Source organism: Populus nigra, chromosome 1 (genome assembly GCF_951802175.1).
Source record: "Populus nigra chromosome 1, ddPopNigr1.1, whole genome shotgun sequence".
NCBI classification, from domain to species: domain Eukaryota; kingdom Viridiplantae; phylum Streptophyta; class Magnoliopsida; order Malpighiales; family Salicaceae; genus Populus; species Populus nigra.
In genome coordinates this window covers 19,310,608-19,336,694 of record NC_084852.1, presented here as the reverse complement: position 1 = coordinate 19,336,694, position 26,087 = coordinate 19,310,608, and the positions used below count along the sequence as shown (strand labels likewise).

Genomic DNA, 26,087 nt, shown 5'->3' with positions numbered 1-26,087 from the left:
ATTTTTTTATGATTATTAAGTTAACTAATGAATAATTTTATATTTAAATAAAAAAAAAAAGTAGCAGCGTGCACGCCTGCACGGCATCCAGGAGGCGGGTGCAGCACGTCCTGAAATCTAAAATTACCTTTTTATTATGTTAATGGGAACGTGATCGCGTTCTCTTACTCATGATGTGGTGAGGTGGATGTCTCCGGCATTTTTGTTAATAATCCAAATCGCTCACCAACTCAGATTTTACACTTCCACGGCTAAAAGTAAAGCGTATACGACAGATCTGTTCAACCCCCTTCCCTCACCTACCCAAATCCAACCACCCTCTGGGTCCCCATCCCACCATACTCCCCGTCTTTGATTCGCCCAGTCTAAACCTTTCCACTTCCTTAAACTTCACGCGGTTGCAAAGAGCGTGGATGCTCTTATAGTTTTTTTTGCATTTCAGGACCCTTTTTTTTCACCGTGATTCAGTTTGTTTGTTAAGGGCTCTGTTGCTGCGACAGCGTGGAAAAGCTGTATCGATAATTATAATCTTCCATTTTATCAATCATCTTAGGAGTTAAATCACATTTAAGATAAAAACAGTAAAATTGAGAGTTAAAGGACCAAACACACCATCTTCGTCCACCTGGACCCCGTGAATTGCCAACCCCCCACTCTCAACAATCAACGCGCCCCGATCATGAACTCCCACGCGCGTGCACTACTTTTCCGCTTCACATCCCAAAAACCCTCACCAAACCCCACACATATAAAATCGCACCTTAGATCCTTTTTTCCTTTATACAAATCTTCACCAAAATGGCAGCCACCACCTCCACCGCCGCCTCCAGCCTCCTCGCGACCAAGAAAAACCTCTCCTCCCTCTCCCTCACCTCCGCCAACAAACTCCCCTCTTTCTCGCCCCTCCTCACCTCCTCGCGCAGACAACGTTTCATAGTCCTTTCCGCAAGCCTAAACTCAAAGCCAACAGTCCTAGTTGCAGAAAAACTAGGAGAAGCGGGTATAAATCTCCTGAAAGACTTTGCAAACGTTGACTGTTCTTACAATCTAAGCCCAGATGAACTTTGTACTAAGATCTCACTCTGTGATGCGATTATTGTACGTAGCGGTACGAAAGTGAGTCGTGAAGTGTTTGAATCTTCTGGTGGTAGATTAAAGGTTGTTGGCAGAGCTGGTGTTGGTATTGATAATGTTGATCTTGCTGCTGCAACTGAACATGGATGTTTGGTTGTTAATGCTCCCACTGCTAATACCGTTGCCGCTGCAGAGCATGGGATTGCGTTGATGGCTGCAATGGCTAGAAATGTTGCTCAGGCTGATGCCTCTGTTAAAGCTGGTAATTAATTGTTTTCATTTTCTTTGTTTTTTGGGTGATTAAAGATTAATTTTTTTTTGAGTTTTAGATCCTGGTCCTGATTGAAAAGCTGGTTCGGTAAAAGCGCATTATTTTTGCAGCGATGGTGTTTTTAGGGGTTAGAGTTTTAATTTTGGAAATTAAACTTGTGTAAGTTGGATTTCTTTTAAGTTGGAGTGGAAAGTAGTACTACTACCTGGAAAAAGACAGTACTTTTGTACTTGGCAGATCCAGGCTTGTCGTGCTTTGTTTTTTCTTTTTTTCTTGGCGAAATCTGGTTTGCATGTGTTTTTTGTAGATGCTTAAGAGATTTATTATTGACGCGCTATTCTCTCAAAAAACCAATTAAGACTTATTATCCTTGCAGAGCATGCTTACGGTGGGGTGGGTTTAGAAAGGGTTTAAGGATAATGAGTTAAGAGAAACATCGAAATTTTGCGTTATTAGAGAGATTTCAAAGAAAGATTTAACCAAAAACACGGCATAATTCAGGTAACTGATTTGTAGCTAGTAGAAAACTTTTAAATATTGTCAAGGAAAGTTATTTTTAATCCATGTCCTTTTGACTACATAGCATCTTTTCATAATGGCTACTTCAAGTTTATGGTTCGGTGCATATATTGAATGCGCATCATAAGATTACAATTATTGAGTTCTTCCATGATTGCTAATGCAGCGATCAGGTCATTTATTTCTGGTGCCAACTATGTTAATTCATATGAACACTTATTATGGTAAAGTTGGATTTGATTTACACTGTCCAGAGGCACTTATTTCATATGTTTCTTGATTAATGTAGGAAAGTGGGAGAGGAACAAATATGTGGGTGTGTCACTTGTTGGGAAAACGCTTGCTGTCATGGGATTTGGAAAGGTTGGATCAGAAGTTGCTAGGCGTGCTAAGGGGCTTGGCATGCATGTGATTGCTCATGATCCATATGCCCCAGCAGATCGTGCTCGGGCAATTGGTGTGGAGCTTGTAAGCTTTGATGAAGCCATAGCAACTGCAGATTTCATCTCCTTGCACATGCCACTTACTCCTGCTACAGCAAAAATCCTCAATGATGAGACTTTTGCAAAGATGAAGAAAGGAGTTAGGATTGTCAATGTTGCTCGTGGAGGAGTAATTGATGAAGATGCCCTAGTAAGGGCATTGGATGCTGGAATTGTTGCTCAGGCAGCACTTGATGTTTTCACCGTGGAGCCTCCTCCACAAGACAGCAAGTTAGTGCAGCATGAGAGGGTCACTGTCACCCCACATCTTGGTGCCAGTACTAAGGAAGCTCAGGTGTGGCCACTGGTCAGATAATAATAATACTCCTTTTGCTTCTTTTCCTTACCATGGAATGAAACAGAATCCTGGTTTGATGTGCAGGAAGGTGTGGCTATTGAAATAGCAGAAGCTGTTGTTGGAGCCTTGAAAGGGGAGCTTGCTTCTACTTCTGTCAATGCACCAATGGTGCCTGCTGAGGTATCATTACAGACCGTGTCATCTTTACTTCGATTCTCTGTTTAATCCATGCAGCTTTTCTGGTGAAAGAAAGGGACATAATCTTTTCTCCCGTCATTGTTCTTACTTCATTGCAGGTTCTGACTGAGCTGAAACCATTTGTTGAGCTTGCTGAGAAGCTTGGGAGGCTGGCTGTCCAGCTAGTGTCAGGTGGAAGTGGTGTGAAAGATGTGAAAGTGACTTATGCTTCTGCTAGGGCTCCCGATGACCTTGACACCAGGGTGCTCCGTGCAATGATCACCAAGGGTCTGATCGAGCCCATATCCAGTGTTTTTGTGAACTTGGTTAATGCTGATTTCAGCGCTAAACAGAGGGGACTAAGAATAAGTGAAGAACGCATTCTTGGAGATGGTTCACCTGAGAGTCCACTTCACTTTATCCAGGTTCAAATCGCTAATGTGGAATCAAAATTCGCTAGTGCCATATCTGAGAATGGGGAGATTAAGGTCGAGGGACGAGTGAAGGATGGAATTCCCCATTTGACCAAGGTTGGATCTTTTGAGGTGGATGTGAGCTTGGAAGGTAGCATTATACTGTGCCGACAAGTTGATCAGCCAGGTATGATTGGCAAGGTTGGAAGCGTGTTGGGAGTAGAGAATGTCAATGTCAGCTTCATGAGTGTTGGAAGGATTGCTCCACGAAAGCAAGCTGTCATGGCAATTGGAGTTGATGAGCAACCCAGCAAAGAAACTTTGAAAAAGATTGGCGATATCCCAGCCATTGAAGAGTTTGTTTTCCTCAAGTTATAGGGTGGCTTTGTCATTTTGCGAATTTTTTTCTTTGGCAATTCTACTCGAGTGGGTATCATTACTTCATTGTAGCGCCCGATTTTGATTTGAGTGTTCTGTAGTAGCAAGCGTAGGGAGAGGAAAAAAATAATTCAGGTTTGAGATTGAGAATGTACTTCAAAGATGTACCTGTGCCTTCCGCCTCAAATTCAGGTTTCTTTTCATCTTCAATGTCCTCATGGATGAAATAGTTTTTTGAATGTTTCATGATTCTCGTGGCGTTTTATGTCTTGCTTATTAATGAATAAACATGATTGTTACTTGAATCTATTAGCATTGTGTGAGAGCTAATTTCAAGTTGTTGTTTTATTAAAAATTATTTCTTTTTAATTTTAAATTAATTTTAGTGTGTTTTTGAATTGTTTTGATAGGTTAATATTAAAAATAAATTTTAAAATAAAAAAAAATATTTTAATATTTTTATAAAAAATCTATTTTAAAAAATAACTCTTAGGATACTTTAAATATCTTGTAACTCTAGCTTATTCGGTAATGTTAGAATACTTTAAATATCTTCTAACTCTAGCTTATTAGGTAATAATTGTTTTTTAAAATATTTTTTATTTGAATATATTAAAATAATATATTTTTTATTTTTTAAAATGTATTTTTAACATCAAAACAATTTAAAAATATATAAAAAATAAATTTAAAATAAATTTTTTTTTAAAAAAATACAAAAACAAGTCTAAATTGGTTAGATTCGCCCAGCAATGTTTGGCCCATAATTTGCAATTTTGGAGGAGCACCGTCTATTTTTGGCCGGCGATTAAAGAGCAAAGCAAACAAATGTGATCTTTCATGAGTGCAAGCATTTACAGAACCACCACATGATAAATCGCAAACACACGGCATTTCAGATTTTCATATTATTCAAATCAAGAATTCATACCTAGCTGTTTAACCATCAGAGACTGAATACTAAGATTTATGAACCTGAGAGGAAAGGAAGCTCAGCTAGAGTCGTGGGTAGGGAGATGCTGAAGTTATGAACTGTCAAGTAGGCAGCAATACCAGCAGCATAACCGGCAAAAGCAAAACCGCTCACCTGAAAAGAAGAAAACAAATTGTTTACTCAAAAGAAGATAGACAAGGAATACCATTCATCCAGGAGATACCTTCCGCAGGTACCAAAAGAAGTCCACTTTTTCCATCCCCATAAAAGCAACTCCAGCGGCAGAGCCAATAACTAGCATGGAACCACCAGTGCCAGCACAATATGCAACTAACTGCCAGAACTCATGATCTTGCGGAAAAGAGGAGAGATCATACATTCCCATTGTTGCTGCAACCAGTGGAACATTGTCTATAATTGCTGACACAACTCCGATTGCACTTGCAATCAGTTCAATATTTGGAATATGTGCATCAAGGTAATTTGCCAGTTCACGAAGAAGCCCTGCTGCCTCCAGACTGGGAAAAAAAATATCATTAAAAATTATTATAACCAAGAAAATTAAAACCTTCTATTTCCCAATGGCAATATAGATTTTCATGAGAAAACATACAGAAAGGTGGGACGTTGTGTTTGTGAAAGGAAGACGAATTCTAGTCACTAATAGAACTTGTAAACATCAGTCAAAACCCAAACCTAGACATGACACAAAATTCAAAGTGAAATGAATGCAGGTAAAAATTGTAAGCACAATGTACAATCATGGAACCGGAAAATCCATTCATTGTTTGCATGTATTTTGTGTTATGTCACTACCTGCTCACAGATAAAAGGATTCCAAGGAAGAAAAGGGCTCCTTGAGTGTCGATTCGTGATAAAGCCTGTGGTACTTTTAACTTTTGCCCTTCTGATTCACCATAATGAATAGCATCTGTGAGAATCCAAAGAACTCCAAGCCCAAGCAGCATGCCCATGAAGGGAGGCAATCCAGTCAGGGCCTTGAACACTGGAACAAAAATTAAAGCTCCAATACCCACAGAGAAAACAAGCTGTCCTCGAGGAGCCATCTGCTCAGATGCCAAAACATTCGGCGTGTCCAGTCCCTTTCCATTAACTTCACTGAATGGAACATGAGTAACATGTATCAATCATCCATAATCTGTGAAGTTAAACTAACCCTTCAGAATTGTAATTCTTATTTTGTTTTAATGTTTCAAGAAGAATAGTACCTAGTTAAGGACAATAGAGACAGTGGGACAGCAAGAGAAACAACAGAGGGTACAAGCAAGTCCTGCAAGCAAAGGCCAAGTGCTTTTTAACTGATCTTGTTTGGTTAATTTTTTTCAAAGAGCTCAGTTATTACTTTTCCAAGCATTAGACTGACATGCATGCACTACCTATCAACTGTAACATAAATTCCAAGTGCTTCTCCACCTTCATGGTTGTAAAGTGTAATGTGAGATCATATGAAAAACATGTATTCACCATAGTTATTAAACCCAACTCAAGGGTTGACCTGGCCAAGAAGCCGGGTCCTGAGACAGATTGACTTGGGTCAACCCAAGAAAATTAAAAAAAAATGTTTTGAGGTTTTAATATCCCACATAAAAAAGTTAAGAAACAATGCATGTAAATGTAAGCTATATATGTTCTAAATAATGAACTCTAAAATATTATTTCAAAAGGTTTTTTTATCTCATATTGAAAAGATACTATCTTCTCCTTTTAAGTTGGAGTATTTAAACCAAAAAGGTTTCTTATTCTACATTGAACATACACAACTTTCTTCTTGTAAATATATAGTATATATACTAATGGGTTTCCAAACCCACGTTGGAAAAATAAAATCTTCTTCCAGTGTTTATATAGTGAACTTGAACTAAAACCACTACTAAAAACTCATGCACTCTTTGTTATTTAAAACACAAGTAGAAAAAGTTTAGAAACATGCTAAAAAAAAATGCTAAGACTATATATTCATCAATTATTTTTTTGGTTTATTAAGCAAAATGTAAACATTAAAAAAAAAAGTCTCACTCGAGTTACACCGGGTCACCCGATTTCTAGGTTGACATAGCGGGTCGTCCAGGTTTTACAGGGTTAAATGTATACTTGAGTTTTGCCTACTTCAAACCTGGCCAAGGTCTTGCCAGGCTGAGCCGGGTTTGATAACTATGGTTTTTGCTTCACAAGACCTTGTTGAGGTTGTAAAATTACTAGCCTCCGGAAAAGAATGAATCTTATCCAATCATTTTGATAGGACCTCCGTAGTTAACCGGTCTATTTTGAGGGTAAATCCAATGTGCAATTTGATGTATGACATATTTCCCTCCCAACAATGCATTTTAGCATATTTTCCACTATGTCTAAATGTACATTATGGAATCCATTAAATCAAATCATGGATATGGATAGCAGAAAAACAAGAATACCAACATATCTAAAACAAGGGACTGATTTCTCCAGCATAATGAAAAATACCTTCATGGTTGGCAATGTTGATATCTGCCCATGTATCCATAGCATGGTGGTTGTAACATCACCAATAGGAGTCCATGCACCACCAGCATTTGCTGCAATCACAACAACAGCTCCAAGAAGCCTGTAAGCAATATCCATATATGTAAACAGAGCTCAACTGAGCTAAAGAAGTTTCCAAATTAAAAAATTATAGAGGGATTCCAAAAAATGAAAGGTGGTTCAGGCAAAGTTGAACGCAAATACCCTCTTTCACCCTCAACTGAAAAAGAGGAATGGAAAAGAAAAGGAAGATCACGAGTAAATTAAGATCCCGATTTTTCTCATAATCTATCAAGCGATGCCATTATGGTGAAACTCTATATTCGGGTTCTGATAAATCAAGATTCAACACCATTCTAGGATCATCCATTTTTTTTCTCCCTTCTCTTCTTTATCCAATTGTATATCATCAAAGCTAAACAGCCGAAAAGGATCCACATAGCCAACCCCGACTATTTTGGGATCAAGGCTTGATTCATGTCTCTTCTTTATCCAAATTCAACAACTTTTGATAAGGTTTTCATACAAAAATCCTAATCATCGTAAATAGAATAGACTTTAAAGGGAGAAAACTGGGTAAATTGCCTCAAGTTAACACATCCTAGTTTTGTTCAGGTAGTGTTAAGCATGGAAACATCCAGAACTTGTCCAAGTCAGTACAAATCTAATAACATTTTTCAAAGAGGTATGCTAGTTATATGAAACCAGGAATTTGAGACAGGATGAGAGACTAATGTCAACCTATATTCTACAAGATTCTCAATAGGACAGGATAAGTCAGTAAAAATGCCAGCACATACTTGCGGTATTCTGATGGAGGTACTAATTTCCTCAATAAAGAAACCATGACAATGGTAGATGTCAGGTTATCGAGGACTGAACTAAGAAGAAATGTGACAAAACCAACCTGCGGATCCAACAATCACTGGTCATGAACAGTTCATATGGAAACATAACACAAGAATGATGAGGATAGTAGAGAAATTTCAAACTGAAAAATAATTAGAATCAAAAGCTAATCATTTTAGACCATAAATATTAGTACTTCGACTAACTACGTAACAGAGGAGTTGACCCTCCTTTAGAAGAAAAAATGATTTTTTGAATTGGTATATAGCTGTAAGAATTAAGATATTGGACCACAATCAAAAAACATCCTGCAACTATGCTGCTTCCTCATCCAATAATGTCTAATCTACAAAACATTTGAAATAAAGGACTTGTCGGTATGCCCATGACCGAAGAAATATGGCACTAACCACCCAAAGGAGAGTCCTCGGCTTTCGAGTAGTTATAATGTCAGTAACCAGCTTAAATCCTTGGTGAGCATCAACTATCTCTACGATGGTCATTGCACCAAGCAAGAAAAATACTATTTGACTGACTTCTGCAGAAGCATGTGTCAGCTCTGAAACAGCTATATCAGGTGAAGGAGCCTGCACAAGAAAGTCAAACAGCCAAGATTATAATACGAATATTTAATGGAAAAGGTACGAATTTCAGATAAAAATGGAACTTGAATATAGTAGCTAAATCGGTTCATGGTAAACAAGCAAATATTATGAAGCTTACCCCAATGCTTCGTACTACCCATAAACTCACAGCCATCAATAATCCCACTCCACTTTTATTGAAGGCTAGAAACTCTTCAAAAATAATGCCTGCATATCCTATTCCAAAAAGCAATGCCATAGCAAGATCCTGTCTCAGAAAAAACATGAAGTAAACTACTAGTTTACCATTTTCCATAAAACCAGTCCTAATATGTTCAGATGCAAGTGTTGGTAACAATCGAATTAAAGAACTATCACATAAGATTAAGATAAACCTGATTGGCTGCAACCCAAGAATGGTTGATTGCTACTGCCCCTGTTGCAGCTGCAGCAAAAACTGCAAGAGCTTTCACCAAATCAGTTCTCGGCTGGTAGTTGGCTTCAAAATCTTGTGAGCTTGTTTCATCAAGTGAGCACAAAGGGTCACACGTTCCGGATGCTGGTTCCAAATCCTGATTACATGCTAAAGGGTGAATAATAAGAGTGACAAATAGCATAGAGTGTGAGAAGACACCAATAAATTATAACAGCGTTCTCAACAACAATAACATTGATTCTTGAGTAACAAAAAAAAAGAGTTCCAAAGCAATAAGTTGGACTACAATCGATATTTCATGTACAGTCAGAGCCCGTCAGTATTTTCAATAAACTTTCCACGCCACAAAGAAAGAGAAATCTGCAGACCACATCTGCCTTTAAAGATATACGCATTCATTATCTATCGAAAATTCATAGTACGCGAGAAAATTAACATATGCATGGAGATAGCACTTCCCAGTTATAATTGCAGAACCATAGTGATAGATTAAACAAAAACATTCATAAGAAATGCAAAACCTTACCGGATAAAATTACAAAAAAAATTTCCAGTAATATGAGAGCGCTACATTCACACAAAACCAAATTCACATGCATAATATGCCAAAATCTAAAATTCAAATTCACCAACCAGCAAAACAAGTAAACGGGACATCCCTAAAATTGAAACTTAATGAAAATGCAACATAAAAGAGAACCTGAAGCTGGTTATCAATGTTGGGCTGTTGACCTTGTCGCTTATTTGAAGAAGAAGGAGGTGGTGATGATGACCCTTTAGCCCTGTCTTCAGCTCTAGCAAGTAGTCCATTACCAAGAATTCTTGAACCTCTTAATTTACACAAAGAAGAACCAAAAGAAGACTTATAAGGTAGTGAGGATAGAGGAGTGGAAGAAACAGAGTGGAAAGAATGTTTCTTGAGTTGGTTTGCGGTGTGCGTTTGGTGTGTCCCAATTGAGAGGGATGCCATTACAGCTATAGACTCTGAAGACTGGAGACGGGAAGAGGCGGGCTTTGTTTCAGTGTAGAGCTAATGATTGTGTGTTATTGCCACGGAGAGGAGAGATTTTGAGATTTTTTTTCTTTTTTCTATTTTGGAGGATAATATGGAAATGGCTTATCAACAGGATTCATAGGCGTGGAAAATCCAGAGAGGAGCAGGCTGACGCCACCACTTGTCGTTCTTCTTTTTTTTTCTTTCTTTTTGGTCATTCTCTTGCAAGTTACTATTTGTCCACGAGGAGAGCGGGCTGCTTTGAATTTCATGGTGTTTGGAAGAGTGGAATTTATTATTTTTTAAAGTTTTTTTTATAAATATATTAAAATAATATTTTTTATTTTTTTATAAAAAGAAAAATAGGAAACAATGTAATTTTGGAAAACCTTTTTTTAGAATCCAATAAAGAAAATCAATTTGAAAAAAAAAACTAATCAAAATATTTTAATGATCAAAACTATAAAAACTAAGTAATACTAATCCCCTAATTTTTAAATAAAGCGCTCTACTTGGATACAATTTGTACGGAAGAAATCTTGGGCTATAGAGACATGAGAATGTTTACTTGAATTCAAGAATCCATAACTGGCACATTTCATTTTTTACCACAAGACGAGGAAGTTTTGCTGCTGGGAAGTACCCTTGATTTCATTACTGAAAATTCAAATAAAGTACTCATTTTCCGCAAAAACCATACTCCTTTTCTTCCATAACACAACTTTCGGGATGTTCTATCTATTTTCATTGTTATTAGATCTGGTCTGACCAGACAGATTAATTTGGGACCTGATGATCACAAGGCTTGATCGAGTATGAAGGGTCTCAAGGGGTGTAGCGTGGCGGTAAAGAGCTGGAGGTCTGCAAAGCAGGTCTCGAGTTCGAGTCAGGGCGTGCATCTCTTGTAAGAGCCTGAGACAGCCGAGGTTTTACTCACTCACCTGGGCCCATAAAATGCGCTTTCTGGAGAGTGGGGTTTCCTCAAATTCAAAAAAAAATAAATATAAAAGACAAACTTGAGCATGCAAACCTGGAGATACCTGTCCAACCTACCAGGTTAACTTGAGATCCAGGTGATGTAGCCTAACCTGAAAAAACCAAAATAACTAAACTACAAATACCTAGAGTCACTTATGTTTTAGAGGGTTCACAACGCCTAGCCTCATGTTTTTTAGAACCGAAACAAATTTCTTTTGGGTGGGAGCTGAGCCAAAAACAAATTATTATTGAAGATAAAAGGTTTAGAAAATATAGGTATTGCCTCGCGCGCGCAGAGGAGTGATCAAAGGTTTTTCTCTTACTTAAATTAATTTTGTGCGCATGAGCCTACAACCATATCCTTATTAGTTACTAGTTTAAATCAAAATTCAATATATAAGCACTAGAAGAATGTTTTGTTTTTTCATTGTAGGATTAGAAACTCATTATAATATATATTTTATATTCACAAAAAGAAAATTGTGTTTTTTTAAATGTGGAATACAAAACTTTTTTAATTTAAATACTTCAACTTCAAAAAAAATTAGATAAAAAAATTTATTTTTTAAAATTTATTATTTATAATATTTATCTCTTAATTATTTTTTAATTTTTTGTTATAAGAATTTAAAATTTCAAATATATATATATTTTTTAAATTTCCAGGTTACCCAGTCTGTATGCAATAACTATGCTTATTTCAGTAACATGAAAGCTGACTGTACTTATTTCAGCAACACTTTGCCCATCAAAAGACATGTCGTTACTTTCTGCAACGACAAACCTTGTCAATCCAAATTACACGTGTCAGTTTGGCTCTCACCAATATGTCTGGTCATCTATAAAGAATGAAAGATAACAGATTGCTAAAGTTAGTTACTGTGGCGCCACACAAATTTTCTCAAACATCACCACTCACAAACCATGGCTGCAGTAGCTCAAGTCACTGCTTCTCTTTCCCTCTCCATTCACGGTACACTCTCTTTTCTCTGTGCGAGTCTTCATGTTTTTCTGTTCTGTGGAATTTAATGTAGTTTGTGAAATACTAATGTTGCAGATGCTAGTGCTGTTGGCTCATCAAGAACCCACCTTCCAATTTCTCGATTGCCCACTTTTACTTTTGCACGAAATGGGACTACTTTCGCTACTGGGTCTCCATTTTGTGAGGATTTCAATTGTTTTGCACCTCTTTATTTTCTGCTACTTGCTCTGTATTTATTCCTTAGTGGATACCATATTCTAGCTAGCAAGCTGTGTGTTCAAAGTTCAAGACTTTTATCTTCATCATTTAGTAGGATCATAAATCAGAAGGCAGAAATTTTTATTTTTATTTTTTTTCAACTGCTCTATCGCATTGAGTACAAAATGAATTTTGACGGGCAAGAGATTGAAAAAATAAATGAAATGTAAAGACTTCTTATATACAGGCACACTTGGTGTTATTGGTCTAGCAATCCTCACCTTTGGGGAATTGACAGCTAGTTAGAGTTATCATTTACTTGTGCTTGTGATCTCTGAGTCAATAAATTGGTGTTTTCTTGATCTATTGTATCTACTTGTTTGTTCTAGATAATCTGAAATATTTCACCCAGTCAATGCAATGATCCCACATCCACAAGATTTGAGCTTTAAATGCTTGCTTGAATAAACCTCAGTGCTCGGTAGATGCAATAAGGTTTTTGTTGGTTATCTAGGGTGAATGCCAGGATAGTGGCCATGTGAATTTAAATCATAATATATAGTCTGCTCTTGCCATTCTGCTGCTGTATTTTTGTCGCCAAGAAGTTGTGCGACAAGAATAATTTGGAACATGTAGTTGAACACCTGAATGTAGCTATGCGGTTCCAAATGTTACTTTCTTATCCTTTAAGTTATTGGCAACCAAAGAAACATTAAAAGTATTGGGAGCTAATACTGAATTTCTATTCTAGTAATATCAAGAACTTCTCATCAGAAAAAGGCTGCTGGGAGAGCAACGTTTGTTTCTGTAAGATGTGAGCAAAATACCCAGGATGGCAGCAGTGTGGATGTATGGATTGGACGGCTTGCAATGGTTGCCTTTGCTGGGGCCATCAGTGTTGAAATAGCTACGGGCAAAGGACTTTTGGAGGTATGGCATGCGTTAATTATGAGTTTCAATGTCTCGAAAAAGAAAATGCTTATGTTGATTTTAAGAATCATCCAACCCCCCTGTCAATGATCCATTATAAAACTTGTTACTGATACACTGTGATGTAAGACTACAAGACTTTTAACATGCAGCTTGTATTAAATTGTGATTGCCTGTACAATATGATAGTGATGCTACTTGATTGATTAGGTTTGTAACTGAACGGAGTAATGGCTACTTTATTCAAATGTGATTTAATTCCCACCCATCCCCCCTGCACACACACAGACATAATCTACATGTTGATGGAATAATTGGTACTTGGTGAGCAATTACTTATCAAATTTATGTCCATTTTGCTTTTGCAGAATTTTGGACTCACAAACCCCTTGCCTACGGTGGCCTTGGCAGTCACTGGATTGATGGGTGTTTTGGCAGCTGTGTTTATCTTCCAATCGGCATCTAAGAATTGATTACACTTAAGGTTGTGTTTTGTGCTCGTAAAGCTTGTGATTCTGGAGATATTAAAAGTTACACTTTTTGTTCAGGTTATATAATGTGGCAATATTTGAGAATGTAAAGTCATGTCGATCTTTATTTATTCAAAGCATTTTCCTCCGAGGTGTTGCGTTTTTTTGAATTCCAAGTTGAAAATAAACTGATTTGATATCATTTCATGGTATTAGATCAGCTTCCGTACAAGGATATCTTCGACAGACCCTGTTACGAGGACAACTATCTGATAACGGGCGGCTTTGCTTGAATAAGCATTATTCCCAGTCCTTTTCAAAGGCTCTTTAGTCTATTCTTATGTGATGCAAATATAAGTGAATATATGTCTTTATAAAGCTCAGATATATTATGTTCAGCTTCCAGATTACAAGGAAATAGAATCTCAACTATCTCCACTAATGTCCCATAGATATCTCCTATGAAATGGCATCAACTGCTGATAGAAGAGCAACAAAGCAAATCAACTCCATTCTTTACTTGTTCAGAATTTATTCTTTTGCCTTTCTCATCAAAGCATTGCCTGCTATTTACACAAGGCACAAAAGATCTCTCCTTCTATACTCGTTGCTCTTCTATAAGTGCTTTTCATATTTGATCAAATCTTCCATCTTTTATCATCGTTGGAAGATCTCTTCCTCGGTGCCAAGGCTTCAGCAGGACACCCTTTCTCTACCTTGATGCACGAGTGTTTAATAGGTTTTAACTAATTGTCGTATGGGCGCAATCATATCCCGATTTGCAAGAAGGTTCCTTCCTAAAACTGAAGTTAGGATTCTCATGGTGGGGCTTGATGCATCTGGGAAAACAACAATTCTGTACAAGCTGAAGCTGGGAGAAATTGTTCTAACGGTACCCACGATTGGTATCTGCCCCCATAAACTCTTCACTTTCCATGACACAAAACTGGCTTCTGGTCTATCTTGTAGGTCTTTAGTTTCTTTCTTGGCAATATCTCCCAGTTGTCTTTCCCATCAAATGCTGCGTATGCATAAAGCCAAGGATCAGACTAGATAATCTTGTGCTTTCAGGGAGAATTTCCAATCATTAATAATCTGTTCGTAATATGGCAGGGAGAGTAGAAGTAGTATATACCAGATAGAAAGCATTACCCCTTCGTTTAATACTTGATCAGCTCTACCTGAGATCTTATTCTTATTCTTCTGATTCGGTTTCATTTATTCCTTAAATCTCCAGCAAAGTAGAGCTGTGGTTCCGGTTTTTAAAGATCTTCTGTTTGCAGCTGCTTCTTTGTTTGACAGAATGATTCGTCTCTCTGATCTCTTGATGTATAGTATGATTTTGAGTTTCGAGTTTGTTCATTTTGCATATCATACCTCTTTGCCTTGATGTGCTATGACACAGGTTTTAATGTGGAGACAGTGGTGTACAAAAATATAAGTTTCACCGTATGGGATGTAGGAGGACAACAAAAGGTACAAGCTTTGTGCTATTTTCTTAATTAAAGAAGAGAGTTTGCTGAATGTTTTCACAACAAACTAAGAAGCTGTTTTGAATGTTTTACTGCAAAACAGATTCGGCATCTATGGAGACACTACTTTCAGAGTGCCCATGGACTCATCTTTGTCGTGGACAGCAATGATAGGAGGAGAATTTTGGAAGCACGAAATGAGCTCCATTGCATTTTATCTCATGTTAGTAAGCTCCATGTATCAAAAATTAAAGTTCTTCTTTGTCATTGATGCTAGAAAATCCCCAATTATGAGAGGCGAAGGGAATGATAATGGAGAATATAAAAGGAGAATGAACTATTGATCCTGATTCTTAGTAATCCAGATGGTTTTCCTTAATAAATGCAACTCTTTTCTATGCGACTGTTCATATGCTGCTTACTCTAGGTGAATCTAAACGGGTGGGCGCATTTCTTTTCATTATGCAGATCGAACTAAAGGATGCAATACTGCTTGTCTTTGCTAACAAGCAGGATGTCCCAGATGCTATGCCTGTTTCTGAGGTTGCTGATAAGCTTGGACTACCTACTCTTACACAGCGTCACTGGTAAGTCAATGTGTTGTGCTTTAAGATTGGGCTTGCTTCTGTTTCTCTTTCCACTCACTTCTCCTTTCCTATGTTATAGCAAGTGTGCCAAAACTTGCACAACAGCTTCAAAGGTGGTAATATGGACTTCTTTATGCAGGTACATTCAAAGCTCTTCTGCGACTTCGGGACGTGGACTTTATGAAGGTCTAGACTGGCTATCTAACAACATCTCTAACAAGGCAGCATAACATGGGAAACTTTCCCCAGTTTTTGCAAGAAATCTAAAGGGACTTCTAAGGGTTGCAGCGTATCTTCCTTGCCAAATCGGCCCGGTCATATTACCCTTCAGAGGACGCATTATATGTATCTTTGGAACTTTCCCACTTATCTTGAGTTCCAATTTCCAATCTTGTTTTGACTTATCAGTACGAAAGGAAGAGATATCAGAGGAATCTATCATATAGGATTAGAACCTCCTCGTGCACGTTGTATCCGCCCATGGTTGTTCTGTTTAGTGTAAAGAAAGATAGCATCACTGTATAGAATCACCATGAAGCAGTGCTCCCACCCGATGCCTTTAGCTTCGGTGCCCTAAATATGACCGTGGGGATTGTAACAGGTCCAATAATAGAAATGGAAGCCGGTGAGGAATATGATTGACCATCCAATTTTCATTTAAACTTGAATGCTCGGATACATTTGTGACTTGGTCCTTGCACTTCCAGCTGAAAAGTAATAATGCAGAAGGCTACAACAAAAGGATATGACTCCATATGTTGTCATGTAAAATGTGCCCAGAAAAAGAGGTTCAATAACACCACTCCAAAGATAGAGCATCCTATAGGACTGCCCGCTTGATTACATTTTTCAACACGATTAAACGTGCAAGGGAAGTAATAATCAAGATTTTGAGTGACTGAATTCTTAGGGTACGATATGGACATTATGGCTCATCAGAAATCCATAGACTGAGGTGCAGTTGATGCTTTCAATTTTTCCCCTTGACTTTCTTCCCTCCTTTTTTGTTTATTTTTTCTTCGGCTTCTCCGCAACAGGTTGTGTGCTCAGCAGTGTTGATGAATGGATCCCAGGGCATCTGCCTGGAAAGCCTGATGGTTAAGAACCATACTCAACCGTTTCCCTTCCTTCAATCTGATAGGAACAAACCAGTTGTCACATAGTAAAGGTTCATATAAGATAACGCAATGGAAAAGAAGAAAACTTTGACAAGATAAAACATAAGGAAGTGAAGCACGCACATTAGTTTTTGCCTTGTTTTAGAATTCAATTTAAACTCAGCAACAGGTTTTGATTGCCGGGGAGGCTTCAACGCAGGGAGGAACTCTGTGAGGGAAGAGAGGTCACATGCTTTCAATTTCTTCTGTCGGCTTAGAAGCTTGTTCTTCTGAATGAACATGAATTATTTGTTTAGTTCACCAGATAACAAGGCACAAACTAACAAGATCCCACCAATGAAAAAGAACGAGTAAGTAGTCCAAAGTGAGGTATAGGCACCAGAGCCTATATAAAAACTCCAATTGGCATTTGCACATTTATAAACCTTTGCCTTTCTGGATTTATATCCATTCTGAGCAACTGAATCAGACCAATACATTTCTTTCAGCGCTCGAAAAAGAAAAGGTCAATTAAAGCAAAAGCACATTCATCAAACCTCTCAAGTTGTTGTGAGCATTAAACAATAAAAATAAGAAACCCTAGAAACGGCCTATCATTTGCAAAATATCAGAGAGACGTAATTGCAACTAATAAAAAGGAAAGTTCTTCTGGACTCAAAAGGCAAAACATGAATAACAACTCACTGGTAAGCAGTCTGAAACTAACTAATAGAAACACCAAAGTTATAACAGAAGAAACTCTGGATGTATTTTCTACAAATACAGCCTTTTACGCAAGCCTGAAAAGGCAACATCCAGACCAAAATACCCCATATAGCAATCAAGATAAACACAAAAACCCACTGCAAAGACAACTAAAGTACAGATAAATTAAAGCAAATCTTGCTTACCTTTGTAATCAACTCTTGAGCATTCAAAATAGCAACTGCATCTCTAACCTCTGCATTGAAAAGCAGATGCAAGAAAGAAAATTATATTGAGTATAGAGGTAGAAAAGATAATCCAAACGTTCATTAATCCGAACAGATTCAAGAAGCAATTACGGTGAATTGGAAGGTTTCTTTCTTTTATAGCGTACCTTGTCGACCTTCCCATGATTGAAAATTCTAAGTTCCAACTTAAACAAATAGTAATCCAAGGTATAAAACGCCAGGGAAAGTAAAAAATGTGAAAGTAAATAAAGTATATACAACAAGGAACACAGAAGTTGTTGATGTCTGAGTGAGGGAGAATCTTCATTCAGGTTGCCAAGTTAGGAGCAAAGAGAATTGCGCCCGCATTTGTTAGTCCTTGGTTCTAGTTGTATGGTCAATTATGCATGCATGGCATTGTAGGCCCATCACGTTGGCGGGCTAAATATGTAGGCTTAGTTTTGAAAATTATGGAATCTAGGCCTGTCCAAACTTGAAGCCTAAAATTACTACACCTGCTAGGCTGCTACATGGAAAAATTGTCGCATAAAATAATGGCTTTAGGTGGCCTTTTCTTTTCTTTTCTTTCATTATTTTGGGCCTTCAAAGGGTATGATATAATTCTAGGAAAAAGATAATTGTAATGAACATGTAACGAATACACTTAAAAAATCATTGTTAGTGAACCCAACTCGGGATTAACCCGATCAAGGAGTTAGGTCCTAAATCATATGAGTTGATCTAAATTAATCTGAGTCAATTTAAAAAAATTAAAAAAATAGTTGAACTTTTAGTATCTCACATTAAAATGTTTTAAGAAACAATTAATGTTGATATAAACTATATAGGTTTTAAATAATAAAGTCTAAAATATTATTTTAAAAGATTTTTTTATCTCATATTGAAAAGATAATATCTTCTCCTTTTACATCGAAGCAATTGCTTTTTAAATAACTTTTTTGTGCCGAAATGCATGCCAATAATGTTTTTTTATTTTTAAAAAATTATTTTTGACATAAGCACATCAAAACGATCCAAAACGTATAAATCATATTAAATTTTAGCAAAAAAAAGTTAATTTTTTTTGGGAACGTGGTTTGCACTGCGTTTCCAAACATGTTCGAAGTATTTAAACCAAAAACATTATTATCCCACATTGAAAAAACACAATTTTCTTCTTGTAAACATAGAGTATATATACTAATGAGCTTCAATCCCTCATTAAAAAAATAAGATTTTCTTCTAATATTTATATAGTAAACTTTGATATGGGCTAGTAACCAATGAGAAAAGAATAATCGACTCGCGTGCATAAGGTTGAGATGAGCAAAACAAAAACATTTAATTACCTCTCCTCGCGCATGAGGTAACAACAACCTTTTGTGTTTTGTAGTAATTTGTTATTAACCCTTAAATGAAACTAGCATTCTAGATTCCCTTGTGAGGCTAGGTGTTTGTACATTAATTTTTTGGCTTGTTAGGCAAAAAACGACCTTTTGTCTTCGGTAGTAATTTGTTATTGACCTTTAAAATGAAACTTTCATTTTAGATTCCCTCGTGAGGCTAGGTGTTTGTACATTAATTTTTTGGCTTGTTAGGAAAAAAAATTAGTTTGTTCTGGGAAGCACCCATGACCCACCTATGAAAACATTGTTCCTACTATAGATAAATATGTTAGTCTTGGTGTTTGTAAATTATTTACTTTGATTTCAGAACAATCACTTAAGAGAATTTGTTCCATCTCTTAAAAAATAGGTATTTGAAATTTGATTCATTTGTTTATTAAAAATAAAAAGGTTGGGTCTTTATCGGGTTACAGCGAGTCCTGGGTTTGCAACCCCAGTTTTCTTCTTCTTCAGACTCGGTCAGGGCCCCAGATCTCTTGGGTACCAAGTCAACTTGTTGAGCCGGACTGGATCTAATAACTAAACAAGAAATAAATAATGAAGAAGTTTTTGTTAAATTACCAATTTGGCCATTGTTTCTATTTATCGCTTTCATATAGTAATTTGTGTGTTGTGGCAATGTTTATAGTTTTAATTTTAAGTTTGTGTGTAGCATAAAATGTTATTTTTTTTAGATTGTGTGCAATGTTCTTCACTGAATGTATAATGCATATCAAATTTTAATGCTAAAAGTTTTAAACCTAAACTCGATCCATTTATGAGGATTTTTTTTTAATTTTAATGGGAGATCTTTCATGTCAAATAAAAAAGACATGTGATAAACCTAAATTTAAGGTGCCTAAACAACTCTAAAGACCCTTCTCCCTTTGGCACAACCAAATGAATGAATCTTTTTCATTGGGCTCAGCTAAAGAAATGATCCTCATCCTTTGGACCTAGCTAAGGGAATGACCCAACTTCCTTGGGCTCGGTCAAATGAATGACCCATATCCCTTGGACTTCGTTAAGAGAATGACCCTTCTTCTTTGGGTACAACTAAAAAAAGGACCCACCTTTCTTGGACTTAGCCAAGGAAAAGACTTAATACACTTAGGTTCAATCATGTGCTGAGTCAAGACAACATGCGTTTGACAAGTTATCAAACTCAATATAATTGGGTTCAGCCAAATAAAAGACCTTGTATATTTAGGTTCAACCATGTGTTGAGTTCAAGGCAATATGAGTTTAACAAGTTGCCAAACTTAATATAATTGGATTCAGCCAAATGAAGGACCTTATACATTTAGGTTCAGCCATGTGTTAAGTCTAAGGCAATGTGGGTCTGAAAAGTTCCAAGCTCAATATAGTTGGGTTCAACCAATTGAAAGACTCAATACACTTGGGTTTAGCCATGTGCTAAGCTCAAGACAACATAGATCTGACAAGTTGTGAAACCTAATATAGTTGGATTCAGTTAAGGAACAAACCCAGCTCTCTTGGGCATCGCCAAAAGGAACATCCACCTTCTTTGGACTAAGCTAATGAAAGGACCCAACTCTCTCGAACTCATCCAGGGGAAGGACCCACCTCTCATGGGCTCAACCAAGGGGAAGAGCTCAACTACTTTTTGTATCCTACTCTCCCTACATTCATAGGTGTATAAAAATCTTTCAATAACCTACTTCATTTATCTCTCATTAAATGTTATCAAGGCAAGATAACACTCCAACCTCTTGTCTCCATAAAAAAAAACTCATGGCCTTTAAATACTACATGAATCCTTCAAACTTCGAGTTCACAATCTCTTCACTTTCAATACTTGTTAGCATATATATTTTCAGATTTTATCTTTATAAAATGTCATTGTACTTTATCTCTCAAGATACATACTTAAGCATCTAGGAGTCCTCTCATTCACCAAAGAGGATCTTTTGCAGATATCTTCTACCAGTCTTCTTAGCTTACTAGACACCAACTATCATCTACCTTATCTAGGGAGAATTGATCAAATTTCTAAAACCAAGTGATTAACAAATTATCCATCACATGAACCTTGTTTATAATCTATTTGGATTTTTTGAGACATCTAAGTGGTGTTATCTGTGAGAACCTAAGCAAAAAGCCATCAATTTCTTACTAAAGCTTGCTTTTAACATTTCCACACCATTCCATGACACATAACTGATACCTATCTAGGTCAGGAATCGAGACAAGTCTACTCATTGCCGTAGACACTCTTGCCCAACCAGAGCTTCAACAACTCTTCAATCGGGTGTAACTCCTCATTGAGGTAATTCTAGCCACTCAAAGTGAGATGAGAAAATTTAGGCTATGCTTTGCCAACTTTACAAATGCAGTTGGAGCCTCGATATTTTGAAAAGCTTTCAACAAGTACAAATGGAATGTTAGTTCAAACCGTAAAACATGTGCAGTATCTTTAACAACTATCCAAGGGAAAGAGGAGAGTCTCCCTGACACCTAACACTGTGCTTAAATGGAAATTTGCCATACCCAATGAGAATAAGAATGTAAGTTTTTTATATACAAATGACTTATTTAAAAAAGATTATTTTCATTTTCTCTAGGTGATGCTTAAGGGCCTTTCAACAATACACCTTAGAATAGATGGATCTGAAGCCTCCATGGTGCAATAATACAATTGTCCTAAGAATGTGCAATTCTCCTAGTAATGGATTGACTTGACCTCCCTAAAGAAAGCTATCCCTCAAATTATCAATGAATGAATTTGGTCTCCACAGGGCAATTGATCTGCTCTCCAAGGGATTGGTATGTGGTTTTCCTTAAGGCAATAATCTTATTTTTTCAGAGGATTGATATGTGGTCTATCTAAGAGAAACAATCCCTTAAATTACTAAAGGATAGACTTGGTCTCCTTAAGAAAATATCCCCACTCTCCATGGGATTGATATGTGATCTCCCTTGGGCAATAACCTCATTCTCTAGTGATAAACTTGTTATCCCTAGTGCAATAATATAATTATTCTAGGAATATGTAATTTTTTTAGAAAGGGATTGACTTGATCTCCCTAGGGAAATAAACCCATGTAAACCCTCGAATATAATAATCTCATCTTGATTTAGTAAAATAAAATAAAATACAAAGGATGTGGAGAAATGATTAAATTGAACAAATTAATTGGATTAATAGAGAAGTTATTTAATGAGGGGTGAAATTAAAAACAATAATAAAAGAGTAAGGAGTTAGTAAAGAGGAAGAGAAGTAGTGGGGGTCAATGGATTGATAAAAGGAATGGTTGGGACAATGTGAAAATAGAAGTAAATATGGGGGGTAAGATGCAAATAAGGAAAGAACATAATTATAAATAACAAGAAATCTCTAGAAATCCCTAGAGTAATGGCCGACCAAGGAGAGGAAGATAGAGGAGAAAAGAAAAATTGAGAGGAAACCTTGTAAATTCATCTTTTGATTCCAAAGGAAAGTGAGAGTAAGTGAATTGAGAGCGTTTCACGTAAGATTTAGAAAAAAAACTTAGAAAAAAAAATTTACTAATGGAAAGGGAAGGGTTAGAAGAAGGAAGGAAAGAGAAGAGAAAAAAAAGGTTGTTCTCAATCTCTTGACTCATTGTTTTGTAATAAAAAGTAGCAAGCTCTCTTATTAAGTCACTTGAATTTGTTTGTATTTTCTTGAAAAATTGAGATTTTTAAATGCCTTAGTATAGGTTTAAGAAGTTTATTAAATAATGATAGGTGGATGAAATGATGGGAACCGAATTTATATTTGTTGAACTTAGAAATCAAAACTGGACTAGTTGTCTCTCAACTTCTTTGTTAAGATTTGGACCCTAAGATAATAAAATTTGAGATACTTGTCTTCATGAAAGTTGTAGACTCATGTTATAGTGTAAAGCAACAAACCATGCATAAAACCAATCTATGTAGCTTCGGTTATACTGAAAATACTAAACAGTTTTCAGACGATAACAATTCAATTTTTTTTACAGTAACAGTCCAATGTTGTTCGTTGATGAGTAATTTTGATTGTCTGGAGGCAAAACTAGGTTATCCTTCTTTCATAGAACTTTTAGCCTTGTGTCTTAGCTTTCCAATGAGACCAATCTCGCTTGAAATAGAGTTTTATAACTCCAGATATAGTTAAAAATCTAAGAAGAGGTCAAACAGTAACAGTCCAGCGTTCGTTGATGAGCAATTTTGACTGTCTTGGGGGCAGAACTGGGTTATCCTTCTATAGAACTTATAGCCTCGTGTCTTAATTTCCAACGAGATCAATCTCGCTTAAAATGGAGTTCTATAACTCCAGATATAGTTAATAATCTGAGGAGAGGTCAAACACTAACAGTTCAATTTTTTAGACAGTAACAGTCCAATGTTCGTTGATGAGTAATTTTTGACCATCTTAGGGGCACTTATAGCCCCATGTCTTAAATTTCCAACGAGACCAATTTTGCTTGAAATGGAGTTATATAACTCCAGATATAGTTAAAAATCTAAGGAGAGGTCAGACAGTAACAATTCAATTTTTTAGACAGTAACAGTTAGATAGTAACAATTCAATGTTTGTTTATAAGTAATTTTGACAGTCTTGGGGGCAGAACTTGGCTATCCTTCCTACATAGAACTTGTAGCCTCGTGTCTTAGCTTTCCAACGAGATCAATCTCGCTTGAAATAGAGTTTTATAACTCTATAAATAGTTAACAATCCGAGGAGAGGTCAAACAGTAACAGTCCAACGTTCGTTGATGAGCAATTTTGACTGTCTTTGGAGCAAAACTGAGTTATCCTTTCTACACAGAACTTGTAGCCTCGTGTATTAGCTTTCCAACGAGATCAATCTCACTTGAAATGGAGTTCTATAACTCCAGATGATGTTAAAAATCTGAGAAGAAGTCAGACAGTAACAGTTCAATTTTTTAGACGGTAACAATTGGACAATCCGTTATGTTGAGCCACCTAAAACTTGTAAATTGGTAACTTCTGTTTGGAATTGTTTTTGAATTACAAAATGTTGAATTTTGAAGGTAGTATGTATATGTGTGTATGTATGGTCAAGACTTGAAATTTAAATTAGTGTAGCTATTGGTACAGATGAAATTGTGGAAAATACACGGGAGCAGGGGACAACTAGCAGAGCATAGTTTTCAAATAGGTATCCAACACTTTGATTTCTAATTTAAATTCTTGTGTAATTCTTTAACTTAGTCCCTGATAAGATGTAATTCAAATTTATGTATTTATATGTAGTGTTTGAACGATGAATGAACTAGTGTCTTGGTTTGAAACTGGTGCCCTGTGAATGGGCTGATGGTTGAACTAGTGTCCTGAATTGGAACTAGTGCCCTATAAATGGGTTGATGGTTGGACCAATGTTCTGGTTTGAAACTGGTACCATGCGAAAGGGCGATCAATAGAATTAGTTATTATTGGCAAATGAGAAACTATAGAAATTGATGAATAAAAGAATTAAAAAGCAAATTGTTAGTGTAATGAAAAATATACTAGATTTCCTTAATTAATTTAATTATATTTATGCAAATTACTATACAGGTTCATCTCAGCAGCGTAACCCTTAGTTGATGCTTGGGTGTTCCCTCTGTATAGTTACTTAAGTTAATAGAAAGATGAAAGAATTTTTCCTTTAGGTTGTATATAATAATATTCCTAAATTGTATGTATAAAGTTATGTAGTATTATTTTTGTAAAACTGTAAGTAGTAAATTGAAATTTAAAATCTTTATTATGCTAACGTATGAATGCAATTACGATGGTTAATTAATGGTTACCTCTTAAATCCTAGAATTCTTCTCATTTTTATAACGTGATAATTGTGTGAATGTTATCTTAAAAGTCTATAGATTGAGACTTGGAATGATGGGATTGTGTATGAACAATGAATATAGGATGTGTACAAATGATTTGTCGATAACTTGGGACCTGACATAGGGGAAACTCTGCTGAAGTTTCAGTAGAAATTTCAATAAACAGTGTATGAGTTCAATAAAGAGAATTTTTTTTTTACCATGTTTCCTTTTTTAAGGTTGATGCATTAGTTTCAGTACGGGGGATGTTATAACCCATCACACACAAGGGATGAACTTGCTCTTCCTAGTATAGTAGCATAATTATCATAAGAATGTGAAATTCTTATAAAAAAGGATTAACTTGGTCTTCTTAGACTAATAGCCTCACCACCACTCATAAAGGATGGACTTGCTCTACCTGATGTAGTAGCACAATTATCTTATGAATGTGCAATTCTCTTAGGAAGGGATGAACTTGGTCTCCCTAAGGCAACACCCCCACCATATAAGGGATGGATCAGAGATCCCCCTAATACAATAACAACATCCTCCACTGACCACTCTTTAATGGGAGGGCTCTCATGCCTCGTGTCATCATCACCGAGGCCACATGCCTCCACTCTAAAAAAAATGATGATGACCACTCCTTAAGGAGGGCTCTCATACCCCCACTCAAATGCAACCACTCCCTTTAAAGGGGATTGATTTATTCCCTATAAAGGCAATAGTCCCACACTCTCAAAGGGATTGATATGAGGTTTCCCTCATGTAATAGAACCACCCCATTTAGAGATTTCTAAGTACGAGCACCATCCTCCAATCAGAATTTCTTTAAAGGGAGTTGATTTCCTCTAATGAGTTCAGAGATAGAAGTTACTCAAATGGAATGAGTTCTTCTTCCTTTATTAGGTTCCTCAAACTTAATGAGTTTCTCCAATAGGTTCCTCCAGCCATTTAGAAACTTTTCTAAGTATAAGTCAACCCTTTATGATTCCCCTTTACATACTTTATAATTTCTTCAAACATGGTGCATGCCCCCTACACATGGGTTCTCTAGTGTATTACCTGGGGTTTCCATCCCTCTTCTCATATAATAAAAACTCATTATAGCGAGCAATTTTGCAAGTCTTTGCATATAAATATCACAAAGATTTGGAGGGTTTCAAATAAACCCAAATTTAACGAGCCTAAAAAATTATGAAGACCCTTCTTTCTTGGGCTTAACCAATGGAATGACCCTCCTTTCTTGGGCATGACCAAGATAATGACCCTTTTTCTCTTCTCGACCAAGGGAATGACCTATCTTATTTGGGCATAACCAAGAGAATA

General features: G+C 36.5%; 5 protein-coding genes across 6 annotated transcripts; 3 read left to right on the top strand and 2 right to left on the bottom strand.

The window, feature by feature from the left end:
- Positions 1-766: 766 nt before the first annotated feature.
- On the top strand, positions 767-3,917 carry LOC133668415 (D-3-phosphoglycerate dehydrogenase 1, chloroplastic-like). The gene is made up of 4 exons (XM_062088255.1): positions 767-1,336; positions 2,154-2,641; positions 2,729-2,824; positions 2,941-3,917. The coding sequence occupies exons 1-4, from the start codon at positions 799-801 to the stop codon at positions 3,610-3,612; spliced, it is 1,794 nt and encodes a 597-aa protein (XP_061944239.1). The 5' UTR covers positions 767-798; the 3' UTR covers positions 3,613-3,917.
- Positions 3,918-4,485: 568 nt separating this feature from the next.
- Positions 4,486-10,145, bottom strand: LOC133693122 (sodium/proton antiporter 1-like). The gene is made up of 10 exons (XM_062114254.1): positions 9,636-10,145; positions 8,895-9,071; positions 8,639-8,767; positions 8,326-8,502; positions 7,867-7,973; positions 7,028-7,148; positions 5,776-5,837; positions 5,363-5,665; positions 4,770-5,064; positions 4,486-4,699 (listed from the first exon to the last, which is right to left on the bottom strand). Exons 1-10 carry the CDS (start codon positions 9,903-9,905, stop codon positions 4,580-4,582), a joined length of 1,761 nt encoding a protein of 586 aa, XP_061970238.1. The 5' UTR covers positions 9,906-10,145; the 3' UTR covers positions 4,486-4,579.
- Positions 10,146-11,727: 1,582 nt separating this feature from the next.
- On the top strand, positions 11,728-13,638 carry LOC133678419 (stress enhanced protein 1, chloroplastic). The gene is made up of 4 exons (XM_062100714.1): positions 11,728-11,880; positions 11,965-12,069; positions 12,839-13,017; positions 13,386-13,638. Exons 1-4 carry the CDS (start codon positions 11,832-11,834, stop codon positions 13,488-13,490), a joined length of 438 nt encoding a protein of 145 aa, XP_061956698.1. The 5' UTR covers positions 11,728-11,831; the 3' UTR covers positions 13,491-13,638.
- Positions 13,639-13,789: 151 nt separating this feature from the next.
- Positions 13,790-16,191, top strand: LOC133678397 (ADP-ribosylation factor 2-like). Its single transcript, XM_062100690.1, has 5 exons — positions 13,790-14,392; positions 14,893-14,963; positions 15,063-15,182; positions 15,428-15,546; positions 15,686-16,191. Exons 1-5 carry the CDS (start codon positions 14,245-14,247, stop codon positions 15,774-15,776), a joined length of 549 nt encoding a protein of 182 aa, XP_061956674.1. The 5' UTR covers positions 13,790-14,244; the 3' UTR covers positions 15,777-16,191.
- An 86-nt stretch (positions 16,192-16,277) lies between these two features.
- On the bottom strand, positions 16,278-17,932 carry LOC133678405 (uncharacterized). Of its 2 annotated transcripts, none has more exons than XR_009835957.1 (4): positions 17,743-17,932; positions 17,555-17,604; positions 16,788-16,933; positions 16,278-16,680 (listed from the first exon to the last, which is right to left on the bottom strand). XR_009835957.1 is itself a non-coding variant. In XM_062100701.1 (4 exons), exons 1-4 carry the CDS (start codon positions 17,901-17,903, stop codon positions 16,593-16,595), a joined length of 480 nt encoding a protein of 159 aa, XP_061956685.1. In that variant the 5' UTR covers positions 17,904-17,932; the 3' UTR covers positions 16,278-16,592. The 2 variants fall into 2 exon arrangements, 1 of the variants encoding a protein (XP_061956685.1); XM_062100701.1 differs by having other exon boundaries at positions 17,708-17,932.
- Between the last annotated feature and the right edge of the window lie 8,155 nt (positions 17,933-26,087).

Excerpts from the sequence above, each read along its gene's own strand:
- LOC133668415 (XM_062088255.1), top strand. The coding sequence starts at position 799 with ATGGCAGCCACCACCTCCACCGCCGCCTCCAGCCTCCTCGCGACCAAG. Across the intron at positions 2,642-2,728 it reads CCAGTACTAAGGAAGCTCAG|GAAGGTGTGGCTATTGAAAT; the intron begins GTGTGGCCACTG and ends TTTGATGTGCAG. Across the intron at positions 2,825-2,940 it reads CACCAATGGTGCCTGCTGAG|GTTCTGACTGAGCTGAAACC; the intron begins GTATCATTACAG and ends ACTTCATTGCAG.
- LOC133693122 (XM_062114254.1), bottom strand. The coding sequence starts at position 9,905 with ATGGCATCCCTCTCAATTGGGACACACCAAACGCACACCGCAAACCAA. Across the intron at positions 8,503-8,638 it reads GGGTAGTACGAAGCATTGGG|GCTCCTTCACCTGATATAGC; the intron begins GTAAGCTTCATA and ends TTTCTTGTGCAG. Across the intron at positions 5,065-5,362 it reads ATCCTTTTATCTGTGAGCAG|TCTGGAGGCAGCAGGGCTTC; the intron begins GTAGTGACATAA and ends TTTTTTTCCCAG.
- LOC133678419 (XM_062100714.1), top strand. The coding sequence starts at position 11,832 with ATGGCTGCAGTAGCTCAAGTCACTGCTTCTCTTTCCCTCTCCATTCAC. Across the intron at positions 12,070-12,838 it reads CGCTACTGGGTCTCCATTTT|TAATATCAAGAACTTCTCAT; the intron begins GTGAGGATTTCA and ends TTTCTATTCTAG. Across the intron at positions 13,018-13,385 it reads CGGGCAAAGGACTTTTGGAG|AATTTTGGACTCACAAACCC; the intron begins GTATGGCATGCG and ends TTGCTTTTGCAG.
- LOC133678397 (XM_062100690.1), top strand. The coding sequence starts at position 14,245 with ATGGGCGCAATCATATCCCGATTTGCAAGAAGGTTCCTTCCTAAAACT. Across the intron at positions 14,393-14,892 it reads TCTAACGGTACCCACGATTG|GTTTTAATGTGGAGACAGTG; the intron begins GTATCTGCCCCC and ends GCTATGACACAG. Across the intron at positions 15,183-15,427 it reads TCCATTGCATTTTATCTCAT|ATCGAACTAAAGGATGCAAT; the intron begins GTTAGTAAGCTC and ends TTCATTATGCAG.
- LOC133678405 (XM_062100701.1), bottom strand. The coding sequence starts at position 17,903 with ATGAAGATTCTCCCTCACTCAGACATCAACAACTTCTGTGTTCCTTGT. Across the intron at positions 16,934-17,554 it reads CTCAAGAGTTGATTACAAAG|AAGAACAAGCTTCTAAGCCG; the intron begins GTAAGCAAGATT and ends ATGTTCATTCAG. Across the intron at positions 16,681-16,787 it reads AAAACAAGGCAAAAACTAAT|ATTGAAGGAAGGGAAACGGT; the intron begins GTGCGTGCTTCA and ends TGTTCCTATCAG.